Genomic DNA, 13315 nt, shown 5'->3' with positions numbered 1-13315 from the left:
ACCTTTTTTTCTTTCCCCACTTCCTTCACCCATGGGCAATGAAGTGAAAATTCAATGTTCTTTTCTAAGACAAGCTTTAGTTATTGCCTGTGTGGTATGCTCTTGATTCTAAGAGCACAGAATATTACAAAAAGGAATAGGAGAGGAAAAAAATAGCACTTCTTTACATTCCTCCAAAAAGTAATTACCCAATTCTTAAGATCTTGAGTGGGGGGTTAATTAACTATAAAATTAGATGGCAAACATAACATGTTATATTTTATTATGTATATATATATTTTTTAAGATTTTATTTATTTGTTGGAGAGAGAGCGCAAAAAGAGAGAGCGGCAGGCAGAGGGAGAGGGAGAGGGAGCCTGCTGAGGTAGGGAGCCCGATGCGGGACTCGATCCCAGGACCCTGGGATCATGACCTGAGCCGAAGGCAGATGCTTACCCAACTGAGCCACCTGGGCACCCCGATGTTATATTTTATATTTGAGCCATAATATATTAGAGTACAATTAATGGTTTTGTTTAAATGGAATGTGGGCTAGATAACCTCTTCAAATTGTATTCCAGTTCCATAATTGTATGATTCAAAGAGTTACGTCTTTCAGAACTCTGAAAGATACTTTGATTCACTCAGTAAATTTCGAGGATTTTTTTTTAAATGCTAGCTGCAGTATTATCTATTAGTTATTAATGAATGTTTGAAAATATTGCTACAAGTGTGTTGATCATTTACAAGAAGCACCTTGCTAATAATGTGTGGTACAATTATTCACCACTATCCATTACAGAATAATTTCTGAAAACATGAGGCAATGTCTGCAGTGAAGAGCCAAGACAAAATCTAATGCCCAATGTGATGTCTAGAATATGCAAATATTTAATCTCTTTATCCCCAGAGAGTAAATTATGTATTCTTGGAGGCATTAATTTCTTCAAACCTGTGGACTTCACTAAATGAATTAAAGCAAGAGTTCTAACTGAGCCCATCCTGATCTGAAATTTAACTTCAGCTTCTGGAAGCTCCCAGCATTCCCAGAGAAATAGCTCTCATGTGAGGGAAGTGGGTTTAGAGATCTTGATTCTCTGACATTGTAAATAGTGCATAAATTCTCAAGTGCGCCATCACAGTGGGGAGAGGGCAAAAGTATCTTAAGAATTGTCAGATTCTCAGGGGTCCTGGGTGGCTCAGTCTGTTGAGCATCTGACTATTGATTTTGGCTTGGGTTGTGATCTCAGGGTTGTGGGATCAAGCCCCACATTGGGCTCTGCTCCCAGCAGGAAATCTGCTTGGGATTCTCTCCCTCTCCCTCTATCCCTCCACACTGCATGCGCACTCTCTCTCTCTCTCAAATAAAAATAAATTTTTTAAAAAAAGAATTGTCAGATTCTCCTTATTTTCCAAATAAAGTGTTATAGATAGTGTCATTGAACTAAACCAGGAATAGGCTTAGAGGGGATATATACTCATCTGTTTTCAATGTATAGAACAGTATTTCCTCACTTTTTTCCATTTCTTCTTCCATCTTTAGGTTTTCTATGAAAAATCTCGAATGTTTGGGGTGGAAGTGGGAAACTTCGTGCTGATTAGGTGATAGAGATTTGGCCTAATTAAATAAAAATGAATAGAAAGGGAGATAAACAAGGTAAGGGAAAGAGTGGGGCAGGGGAGAAGGTTTTGATGTGACCCAGCATGTTCTGAATCAGAGGCCAGGATACAGAGGTAGAAAAAATGTGGCACCACTCTTCCTACTGCTTGGTTTTGGAACCATTAGGTGCCAGTCATATTGTCTGTTTCTAGAACAGGATGGAGTAAAGCCAAGGGAAATGCAGTCAGTTGGGTTTTTCATTGGCATGGTAGTTATACTGATACACCTCTGAGGAATCGGTCCGTCATAGCACCTACTCCTCCCGACACTCAGGTCTTGTCTGGTCCTGGGTCTTATTATATTCCTTTTCTACTCTTTTCTGAAAATGGAAAGTACCCAAACTGTCCCCACCACAACGATGCTAAAAGGTTCAGTTTTGTGGTTTGAGAATTGCCATAGTCAATAGGAATGGCAGGGCCAGCATCCTCTTGAGAATCTGGTCCCTAAAGCCTTCCTTTTGGGGACTCAATCATGGCTTTGAACTTGCCAGTGCATAGGTGGGCACATGAATTTCTAGTTTGATTTTAACTGTGCCACTTTGTCACTAACTTCCACACCTTTATTAGCCACAGTAAAGGTCTCACTCATGAATTCCATAGCAGCATGATCAAAACTCTGTTCTGTCTGAATTTCCACAAGGAAGACAGAGCCAGCTGACCATAGCTGGGCCTTGAACCTAAGAGGTCAACTAGAATGGGGTGTATTTCGGGGGGTTACACAAAGTGGAAGGCTAGTATGTCAAATCCAAGCCAGTTTCCTGAAGGAGGTTCAAGAGTTGGTGCCAAAGAGACCAGATATAAAATCAGAATTCAAGGTATGAGAGCCAAGAAACGGAATATAAGAAAATTTGATTGAAGTGAAAGCAGTCAAAAACCCTTGAGAGTAGAGAGAATGATTTCGAAGGCTACTCTAGGTTGTCTTTGGCCAGCAAGAGAAAGTATAAAATATTAACATTGGCCATTCCAGATCATTCAGTTCAAATTAGAGAGACTAGCTATTGAGAGGGATCGAAGGAAGGGCAGAGAGAGATGAAGGAGGTTGGAGCGTACTGGACTTTTATCTCTGGAGTGCTCTGATGCTGTTATTCTACATTCTGTAGATCTAAATTAAATACTTTGCAATATAAAATAATGTCTAATAAATATTTTTAATGTTGTCCTTCCAGCTTGTTACTTTATTATTTTACGCCAAGACAAAGAAGCAGAATAGAGAAATGTGTATACTTAATTTCATTAATAGAGACAAATTCTTTGTAAAAAGCAAAAAAAGACAAATTCTTCATGGATTTAAATTCTGGAGGAAAAAGAGGTGTTTTCAACAGCTGTATTAAAGGACTGTGCCACCAGATGGTGCTCACCTATTATAGCCATTGCTGTTTTTCAGGCAGTTTCCCTAAATGGTCTAAATTTTAATCTAAAACATGAGATGTTGTTTATGTATTTATCTCTTTTTTTATCTTTTGGTACAGATTTCTCTAGCAATGAATATAGTGGGTTTTATTTTTTATTTTTACTTTTTTTAAAGATTTTATTTATTTATTTGACAGAGAGAGACACAGCGAGAGAGGGAACACAAGCAGGGGGAGTGGGAGAGGGAGAAGCAGGCCTCCCGCGGAGCAGGGAGCCTGATGCGGGGCTCGATCCCAGGGCCCTGGGATCACAACCTGAGCTGAAGGCAGACGCCCAACGACTGAGCCACCCAGGCGCCCCTATAGTGGGTTTTAAATTTAAGCTATTTAGTTTAACATATGCCTCTTAGAGAGGGGGAAAAAAAAAAAAAGAACTGGTAATTTTGCTTTTGTTTTGCTCTAAAGATCTTCCATTATATAATTTTTGATATACTAGGTAACTAAAAATATGCTCTTTTTCTATGCTCAATTTTTTCCCTTTCATTTCCTTTAAATTCAAGACAGTGCAGCATAAGCTGGCAGAATTAAAAACACACATTTGTGTAACCAGAGCTTTTGTGGACAGCTGTCTTCAGCTGCATGAAAAGAAACGTCTGGACTCTGCCACGGCCTCCATGGCGAAATATTGGTATGCATGCTTCAGTAATTAAAATGTGGTGTTTGCACAGACTGTTATGCAATTCTTCCAACTTTACACTCAGCCGTGAGGGTCTTAAAGGAAGAAGGCTGTGAAAATAAAAACTAACAGTAAGAACCAACTTTAAAAAAAAAAAAAAATGCTGGAAGGTTCCATGAAGCCTATTTATAATGTGCTAAAAATGACTCAAGTGGATTTAACTTTTAGCTTGCTATTGAAAATAAGATATTAAGATACTGAAGTAGGGTGACTGGTTAGTTCATTCAAGTACTGGTTTAATTTCAAATTATCTGAAGAGTAGCACTGTAATGAGACCAAACAAGAACACTAAGACTTAAAATCCTGAGATTGAATCCCAAGTCTTTCATTGAATAACTATAATTAAATTTAATTCTCTCTGGGCCAACATTTTGATATCTGTGAAATGAGTAGATTGGACTGCATTTTTCTATTTAAAATGTTGTCCAGATCTAAGAAAAACGTCTGAAAAATTGATTGTCCCATCAAAAGTGACACATGCTCAATTCAGTGAAAGGGAAAATGTCCTATTAGGCTTGGAAAGACTTTTCATTGGGATTAAAGATGAGTAGCAATGGTATTAAAGATGAATTAATTGAAAAGAGACTCCTATAAGGTTTTTATGTATTTTAAGATGCAAGAATATAGTTTAAATCAGATTCTGGAAATGGGTTTGGTTTCCTCTGTTTTAAAAACAAACATTCTCACATCTCATTAGCCCAAAAATAACCTAGAAAAAATTCCTGTCATTATTCATTAACTTGTGTTCAGTTCAATCAGAAATAGAATGGGGAAATATGCAGGATACTTCTTTATGTAATGATTCCAAAATAATAAAACTGCCAGGTTGAAATTGATGTGGCATTATTAGGAACTTGTACTTTGAGGGAGACATTTTACATTTACATTTATAGCAAGTTCTTTGACTAGTTGAAAAAAGTATAAAAAAATTTTTTTTTTTTAAGATTTTATTTATTTTTTAGAGAGCGAGCAAGAGAGAAACAGCATGAGAGGGGAGAGAGTCAGAGGGAGAAGCAGGCTCCCCACTGAGCTGGGAGCCTGATGTGGGACTCGATCCCAGGACCCTGGGATCATGACCTGAGCCGAAGGCAGACGCTTAACCATCTGAGCCACCCAGGCGCCCCAAAAAGTATAAAAATTTTTTAGACATTTTTAGAAAAAGAGATATTTAGATAGCTATTGACCTTATTGTTCTTTGAAAACACTAAGTTTAAAGACATACTGTTACTTCACATTGAAGCAGAGGAAGCAACTAGTTATACCCCAGTAAATATTTCACTAAAATACTTGCCAAACACAAAAATGTATAGAATTCCAAATATTGTTGCCCCCTGAGCCTTATCTGTTAATCATTATATTGTTACTGTTGTATTAGGAACATCCTCACCTGTCCTATGACTTAAGTTAAAAATTATTTTAAAGAAGAAAATGTGGCTATGCTTACTTTTGCTTTGTTTCCCACTGTTAAAAAATAGGTCAAGGGGTGCCTGGCTGGCTCAGGCAGTAGAGCATGCGACTCTTGATCTCAGGGTTGTGAGTTCAAGCCCCACATTATGGGCAGACATTACTTTAGTTTTCTTTCTTTTTTTTTTTTAAAGATTTTATTTATTTATTTGAGAGAGAGAGAATGAGAGAGAGCAAGCACATGAGAGGGGGGAGGGTCAGAGGGAGAAGCAGACTCCCCGCTGAGGAGGGAGCCCGATGCGGGACTCCAGAATCATGACCTGAGCCGAAGGCAGTCGCTTAACCAACTGAGTCACCCAGGCGCCCGGGCAGACATTACTTTAAAAGTTAAAAAATATGTTGAAAAGCATTTTGAACTTACATTTTTATGTTAAGATGAATAAAATCTCTGCGAGTTATCCTAAGAATTTTAATGATAGTTAAAATTACTGTGATAAGATCAAGAATATTTCTCAAGTATTTCAGATACTTTGGGAATAATAATGCCCAAATAATCTTTAACAAGTTTCCTAAATAATGGTGCGTACCTTAACAGTAGTCTTCCCTCTTAGGTTTTTACTTTTACTTTCAGTTTATTTCTGAAAATCCCTAAAAAAAGTTTTTTCACAGTTACTGAAGTTCAGAATTGGAAACTTCAGGTAGAAGTGATATCTTTGGAGAAAAAGACATATTACAAGGCAAAAGGAAATAGATGGTTGTATAACTATATAGTTACTTAGATCATACAAAGAATCTAAATAAATTAGACCAAATTCAGGTTTTTACTTTGTCCTTTTCAGGCTTAAAGTAGCCCAAACCTAATAGTCTATGCTTTCCACATTTTATTTCTTTTTTTTTTTTTTTTTAAGATTTTATTATTTATTCATGAGAGACAGAGAGAGAGAGGCAGAGGGAGAAGCAGGCTTCCAAGGAGCAGAGAGCCCGATGCAGGACTCGATCCCAGGACCCTGGGATCATGACCTGAGCTGAAGGCAGTCGCTTAACCAACTGAGCCACCCAGGCGCCCTCCACATTTTATTTCTAGCCTTACCAAAAACCCAGCCAGAACTAATTGATGAGGAAAGTATTCATTATGTGAAAATTGTCAAGAGATTTCTTTCTTTTTTTTTTTTTTGAAAGATTTTATTTATTTATTTGAGACAGAGAGATGAGAGACAGAGAGCATGAGAGGGAGGAGGGTCAGAGGGAGAAGCAGACTCCCCGCCGAGCGGGGAGCCTGATGCGGGACTCGATCCCGGGACTCCAGGATCATGACCTGAGCCGAAGGCAGTCGCTTAACCAACTGAGCCACCCAGGCGCCCAAGAGATTTATTTCATATATAATTTATGTCAATCTTCTCTGGTTGGCTAATATGTCTAATTGTAATTTTTTGGTAAATGTATGTCTTTAAGCAGTCAGAAATAATTTGTTTCCTGATTGTGAAGCACCTCATGAAAATCCATTTCAAATGTTCCTTTTTTGCTTTTTATTTTGGTCATCTAGGGCATCTGAGTTACAAAACCGTGTAGCTTATGACTGTGTCCAGCTCCATGGAGGTTGGGGATACATGTGGGAGTACCCAATTGCAAAGTGAGTATGATGTGAAGAAAAAGGAGAATTTCTTTACTGTACTTTGTACATTGAGTGTAGAGGAAAAAGAGAAGCAGAATCTTCGTATTTGTCATCTGACTACAGAGTGTGTTCAAGCAGATGAAACAGCTTCATGTTATCAGCTCGCTACTAGGATTTTATCATTTTTAAAGTGAAGAGACCAATATAATAAAGTTTGGCTTTATTTGAATCATTATACAGAAGAATTAATATCACTTTCTTTATGGTCAAATGATACTATATTTTATTGGTTAATCATAGTTACACAGGTTATTTCGACTCTTTTACTATGAGAATAAATGCTTCAACAAAACACCTTTAAACATTTGTCTTAGATACATGTGTTTTTGATTATGACAGGACAGAGTTCCAAAAGTAGTACTGCTGGTTCAAAAGTATGCAGATTTTAAATTTTAATACATTGCCAGATTATTTTCTCTAGTTAGTAGCAACTCATATTCAAATGAAAAAAGTTTGAGGATAACTTATCTTCCTAAACTATGAATGTTACTGCTTTTTAAACCTTATGCTAATGTAGTGGATAGAAAATAGGTTACTATTCTTCCTTTAATTTGCATTGACTATTAATTATTTTATTTTACTGTGGTAAGAACATTTAACATCATATCTACCCTCTTCACAAATTTTTAAGTGTTCCATACTGTATTGTTAACTATAGGTACAACATTGTACTGTAACTTTATGCCCATTGATTAATAACTCCCCATTATCCTCTTCCCTTGTTCCTGGCAACCATCATTCTTCTTTGATTCTATGAATTTGGCTATTTTAGATACCTCATATAGGTGGAAACACATAGTATTTGTCTTTCTGTGACTGGCTTATTTCACTTAACAGAATGTTCAAGTCCATCCAAGTTGTCATATATTGTAGAATTTCCTTCTGTTTTAAGGCTGAACAGTATTCCATTCCATTTTCTTTATCCATTCATCTGTGCATGGACATTTAGGTTGTTTCCACATCTTGGCTATTGTGAATAATACTGCAATGAACATGTGAATGCTAATATTGCTTGGAGGTCCTGTTCAATTCTTTACAATCAGTACCTAGAAATGGGATTTTAAAATCATATGGTAGTTCTATTTAATTTTTTGAGGAAGTTCCATACTGTTTTCCATAGCAGCTGCCCCATTTTGTACTCCCTCCAATAGCATGCAGGGGTTCCAATTTCTCCACGTTCTTCTCAACACCTGTTTTCCTTTTTTTTGTTGTTTTGTTAATAGCCATCCTTGCAGATGTGAGGTGAATCTTACTGTGGTTTTGATTTGCATTTCCCTGATTTTGGTGACAATGAGCATTTTTTTCATATACCTGTTGGTCATTTATATGTCTTCTAAAATATCACTTTTTATTTTATTTTATTTTTTTTAAGATTTTATTTATTTTAGATAGAGAGAATGCATATGGGCATGTGCGCGCGCGCGCACGCACACACACACACACACACACACACACACATGAGCCAGAGGAGGGGCAGAGAGAGAATCTCAAGTCAGCATGAGCTGGACACTGGGCTTGATCTCATGACCATGAGGTCATGACCTGAGCCCAAACCAAGAAACACTCAACTGACTGAGCCACCCAGGTGCCCCTAAAATACCACTTTTTAAAAGTAAAAAAAAAATTGGCACTTCAGAAAAAAAACTTAAATATGAAAGGGATCAAAGTTTTCATATCTTAAATATTTGATTATTCATTTTGCTCTAGCAAATTTTCCTCTTATTTAGCAATATTTTCAGTTTATAAAACTTTCTCAAGGAAGTTTTACTATATGGAGAGAAGTCCAGTTGAGTTCTGAATCTGAGAATGTGAATGCTATGGGCTTCTAAAAACTTTTTCTATTCTAATTTTAATCTAAATACAGACTATCTGAAGGGGAAAATTATCAAACTAGTATTCAGACTGACTTTAAAATTTATCATTTTGGCAAACATAATTGAAAACATTTGATATACTTATGGTCTTTAATGAGGAAAATTAAACATTTTAGTTAAGTTACATTAAGAACAGAAGCTCCAGTATAGATTTAATCTACTAATTTTCTGTAGCCATTGGGGCAGTTCACAAAGCTTTAATCACAGGGTGTGTATAATTTATAACCTTTTATAAAAACTCAGCAGCAACTAGGGCTTTTCCCTTCTTTGGGAATGTAGACATGAAGTAACTAAATTTTATATATATACGCACACTCATATATATACTCATTTTATTTTATTTTTTGGTCAATCCCTGGACTTGGATTTTGGCATATCCTTTCAGAACTATTTCAAATGAGCCTTAATCAAAAGCAGATATATATTTTTATCTTTGTATAGTCATGAAATCAGAAGTAAACATTGAGTTATGCTAGTACAAATTAAATCATCACTGGAATTTTTTTCTGTGCATTTTCATGTTTTATTCACAATATTAATCCATCTTATTCACAATATTCACAATGTAAGAAAGTAAAATCATAATGCATATCTATATTCTTCTACTTGATTGTGCCATTACAACTGCTTTTGGAAATGTAGACATGTATTGGCTCAGTGTTTGTCTAGTGTAGTTCAGGTTCCAAGAAAGGCATATGAGGTGAAGAGTCACCATCCACATAGCCCAAGATCAGAGTGTAGAGTAAGTCTTGCTCTCTGTTTTCTTAGAGGCCATTCCTCAGGTCAGTAGCAAGCAAATATTGTAGCTTGATGGCTTACTTGAAATGCCTGGTTTCAATTTGAGAGACTTACATTTCCTTTCAGGAATAATAATCCCCTTCTTGGCTGGTTCGTTAGTTCAAAGATTGTACGAACTTTTAAACTAGACTGCTGTTTTTCTTCCCAAAGACATGAGGAAAGAACTTTTCATAAGTCAGGAAGAGAGAATAGTAGATAATATCAAAAGGCTGATTAGACACATTAGGCAGTATGTGGTTGCAGGGCACAGACTTTGAGAGAGAAAATCATTCTGATTGTGTTTCTTATATCCTCGGGGTAAGCTGTTTTGTGTGTGTGTGTGTGTTTTGGGTTTGTTGGGGTTTTTTGTTTGTTTTGCTTTTTTGTTTCATCGCTTTTTATTTGTTTTTTGTTTTTAAATAATTGGTCTTAAGCATGTGAACGTGTTTCAGTCTTACTCATTAGGCTTGGGGCCTTTGAGAAGTGAGGCTTATTGAGCTTTGCCATTTCAAGACTGTCCTGCCAGGAAGAACAACCTGAGATACAGAGCTTCGTCACTGTGTGGTTAAACATTCCTTCTGCTGCCTTTCTCTGTCAATTTTAGCTGATGACTTAATTTAATTAGTAACCTATAAAAGATGTGCTGATCTCTGTCATTACCTACTCCATTGGAACTTATTTAAGGTGGAAAAAAAGAAAAAAGCCCAGTCCAAAAATTTCTAAAAGCATTGCTGAAGTAGGCTGAAATGCTAGGTAAGTTCTCTACATGCAAGTGCTCGATTTTGTGGGCAACAGTGGGATCTGTTCAGAAGAAAAAATATATTTGAAAATGCAGATGTCTTCATATTTCAAGTTTCATCAAAAAGTAGATATTGAGACTCTAAAATTCCTTTGTAATACACCAAATCCGTAAATATTTACTGAGTGCTCACTGTTTGCAAGGTACCATGATGAATATGGAGAGTCCTAGAACTGGTCATTTTCCTAGAGAGCTGGCACATTTAATTTGTCTCAGATTAAAAACAAAAAACAGGGGAGCCTGGTGGCTCAGTCGGTTAATTGGCTGCCTTGGGCTCAGGTCATGATTCTGGAACCCTGAGATCAGGCCCCACCTTGGGCTCTCTGCTCAGTGGAGAGCCTCCTTCTCCCACTCTCTCTGCCCCCCCCCCTTTTCCCCAGTGCTCTCGCTCTCTTGCTCTCTCTCAAATAAATAAAATTTTAAAAATAAATAAATAAATATAAATATAAATAAATAAAAACAAAAAGCATTTTATGCTTGAAAAAAAAAAAATGCCTTTGAATTTGTCTACTAGGAAAGTCCAAAGTTCATAACTAGTCCTGCATGCCTATACCAACGAAAATATTGTGATAGAATAAAAAAGATACTTGCCAAAGTGGCAAGATACCTACCTTCTCATTCCAGCCTGCCAATTAATTATCTGTTATGTGACCAATAAATAGCAACCATTAATTAGTACATGTATATATAACTGCTCTGCACTCAGTTCCTTTACCTGCAAAACAATAGTAATATTTATCCTCCCTGATGCTGATGTAAAGGATAAAGGATATGAGAGGATAAAATGAGAGGATAAAGTGGGAGGATAAAATGAGATGAGAAAAGGTAAAAACAACTATACAGTTTCCTGGTTGTTATCATTGCTACCAAAAGTGAATTCCTCGTAACATTTTTTCTTTTTTTGTGGCAGTAGACTTAGGCACTCAGTATTTTTTTTTTAAAGATTTTATTTATTTATTTGACAGAGAGAGACACAGCAAGAGAGGGAACACGAGCAGGGGGAGTGGGAGAGGGAGAAGCAGGCCTCCCGTAGAGCAGGGAGCCCGATGCGGGGCTCGATCCCGGAACCCTGGGATCATGACCTGAGCCGAAGGCAGACACTTAACGACTGAGCCACCCAGGTGCCCCGGCACTCAGTATTTTAATGTCATACATTACTGGAGTGACTATTAACCATTTTCAAAAAATAAGTTACTTGTTAACTTTGTGGGAAGTAATATTTTCTAAAGTATCAATTTATACTCCTGATGGCAGCATTGGTAGTGGGAATCTAAAGGGATGTTAGAAAATAGGTACTTTCTTTTCTCTTTTGTTTCCTATAAAACCAGTAGATTTCAACTTTTTTTAAGGGAACATTGAAGGTAACAAGAAGTTAAGACATTCTGTCCATTCTAAACCTGAAACAGCCTTTTTTAGAATGCTGTATGTGCTAAATTTTACAAAATTAAATCAATGAAACATACTAATAAATGTTATTTTGAAATTGCAGTCTCATCAAGCAAACTAAAACAAAGCTATAAAGATGATCAGTATCTTAATAGAATTTTATAATTATAAAAATCTAGGATGAATGCCATAGTGGGAAAAAAGGAATTTATAAAGAACTTTTATTGTTCGGATTTCATTAAATAAATAAACTAATAGTTACCTGGTAAGTCAAAATTTGTAATTTCCAATATCTTTTATTTACTCAGTCATCTTCTGATTTATTTAGAGCTTATGTGGATGCCCGAGTTCAGCCAATCTATGGTGGTACCAACGAAATAATGAAGGAGCTGATTGCAAGAGATATCGTCCATGACAAATAGACATCTGCCCACATCCTGGAATCCTGTTACAACTAATCTGGTTTTAAATCTACTCAAGATAAAATGCAACCTGGCAAGGGAGGAAACGCTAAACATGTTTTTATATGCTCTATTAAAGAGAAATCAAATATGAGATTATTACAGTGGTAGGAGAAACTTTGAATTCAAAGATTCTAAAATTCTCCAGTACAAGGTTTAACTTTTAATTTTTTACATAGCTAAAAGGCAAAAATTTTCTGATTCTAGAAACCTTGGTGTTTGATTCTCTCTAAAACTCGAAAAAAGCATAATTGCTTTCAAATTGAGGCAGCAGTAGTTTTGTTACTATTACTATTTATAGTAACATTAATAATAGTTCCAGCACATTGACTTTGAAAGGGAAGAATATACAATGTAAATGATTTCTACCACCCTCTCCTAAACACTCTGTTTTTAGGCCCTGGAATCATTTCCTCAAACAAAAGCTTATGCAGAGTCTCTGAAATGCTGATGAATGAAGAGCTGCTTTAGTGGAAGCAGGAACCACTGGATTCCTGGAATCCCTAAACTCAAGCTGAGCATTTGCCCAACCCCACCCAACTAGAGAATGTGGTCGCTTCTCTCATCTACTAACACCTGGGCTTTCAACAGATTTCATCCCAGTTTCATTTATAGGAGAACACAGAATAATTTATCATCCTTTAGTTTCAGTATATTGGTATACCTTATAGGTATCAAAACAGTGACCTTTATTTTGGAGCGGTGTACTAAAAAACTAACAAATAGGGGCGCCTGGGTGGCTCAGTCCTTAAGCAACTGCCTTCAGCTCGGGTCATGATCCCAGGGTCCTGGGATCGAGCCCCGCATCGGGCTTTTTGCTCAGCGGGAGGCCTGCTTCTCCCTCTCCCACTCCCCCTGCTTGTGTTCCCTCTCTCACTGTATCTCTCTCTGTCAAATAAATAAAATCTTTAAAAAAAAAACCTAACAAATACTTTGTGTCTTCTATAAGCCAAACTTAAAAATATGATGGCAACTGAAACTGGCAAGATCCCTGCTAAGATGTGAATAAGCAAATAAGTTGCAACAAATAAAGAAGTAAATAAATAAACAAGAAAATTTCAAATCATGATAAGTGTAACAATAACAGAAATCATTTAAAATAGAAAAGTGAGGGGGCACCTGGCCAGCTGGCTCAGTCAGTAGAGCATGCAGCCCTTGATTATGGGTTGTGAGTGTAAGCCCCATGTTGGGTGTGGAGATTACTTAAAAATAAAATCTT

The 13315-nt window shown here is 36.7% G+C and overlaps 1 protein-coding gene across 1 annotated transcript in view; it reads left to right on the top strand.

Moving 5' to 3' along the window:
* The window catches only part of ACADL (acyl-CoA dehydrogenase long chain), a 44041-nt gene extending 31025 nt beyond the window's left edge, over window positions 1–13016 (top strand). The window contains exons 9-11 of the mRNA XM_045868076.3: window positions 3548–3675; window positions 6671–6757; window positions 11964–13016. Coding sequence (XP_045724032.1) covers window positions 3548–3675; window positions 6671–6757; window positions 11964–12057 — 309 coding nt within the window. The 3' untranslated portion in view covers window positions 12058–13016. The remainder of the gene's footprint in view (window positions 1–3547; window positions 3676–6670; window positions 6758–11963) is intronic.
* The last annotated feature ends 299 nt before the right edge of the window (window positions 13017–13315 follow it).

Source organism: Mirounga angustirostris, unplaced genomic scaffold (assembly GCF_029215605.1).
Source record: "Mirounga angustirostris isolate CCGP_5_RB_7025 unplaced genomic scaffold, mMirAng1.0.hap1 SCAF_3, whole genome shotgun sequence".
Lineage (NCBI taxonomy): Eukaryota > Metazoa > Chordata > Mammalia > Carnivora > Phocidae > Mirounga > Mirounga angustirostris.
This window is presented reverse-complemented; position numbering and strand designations above follow the sequence as displayed.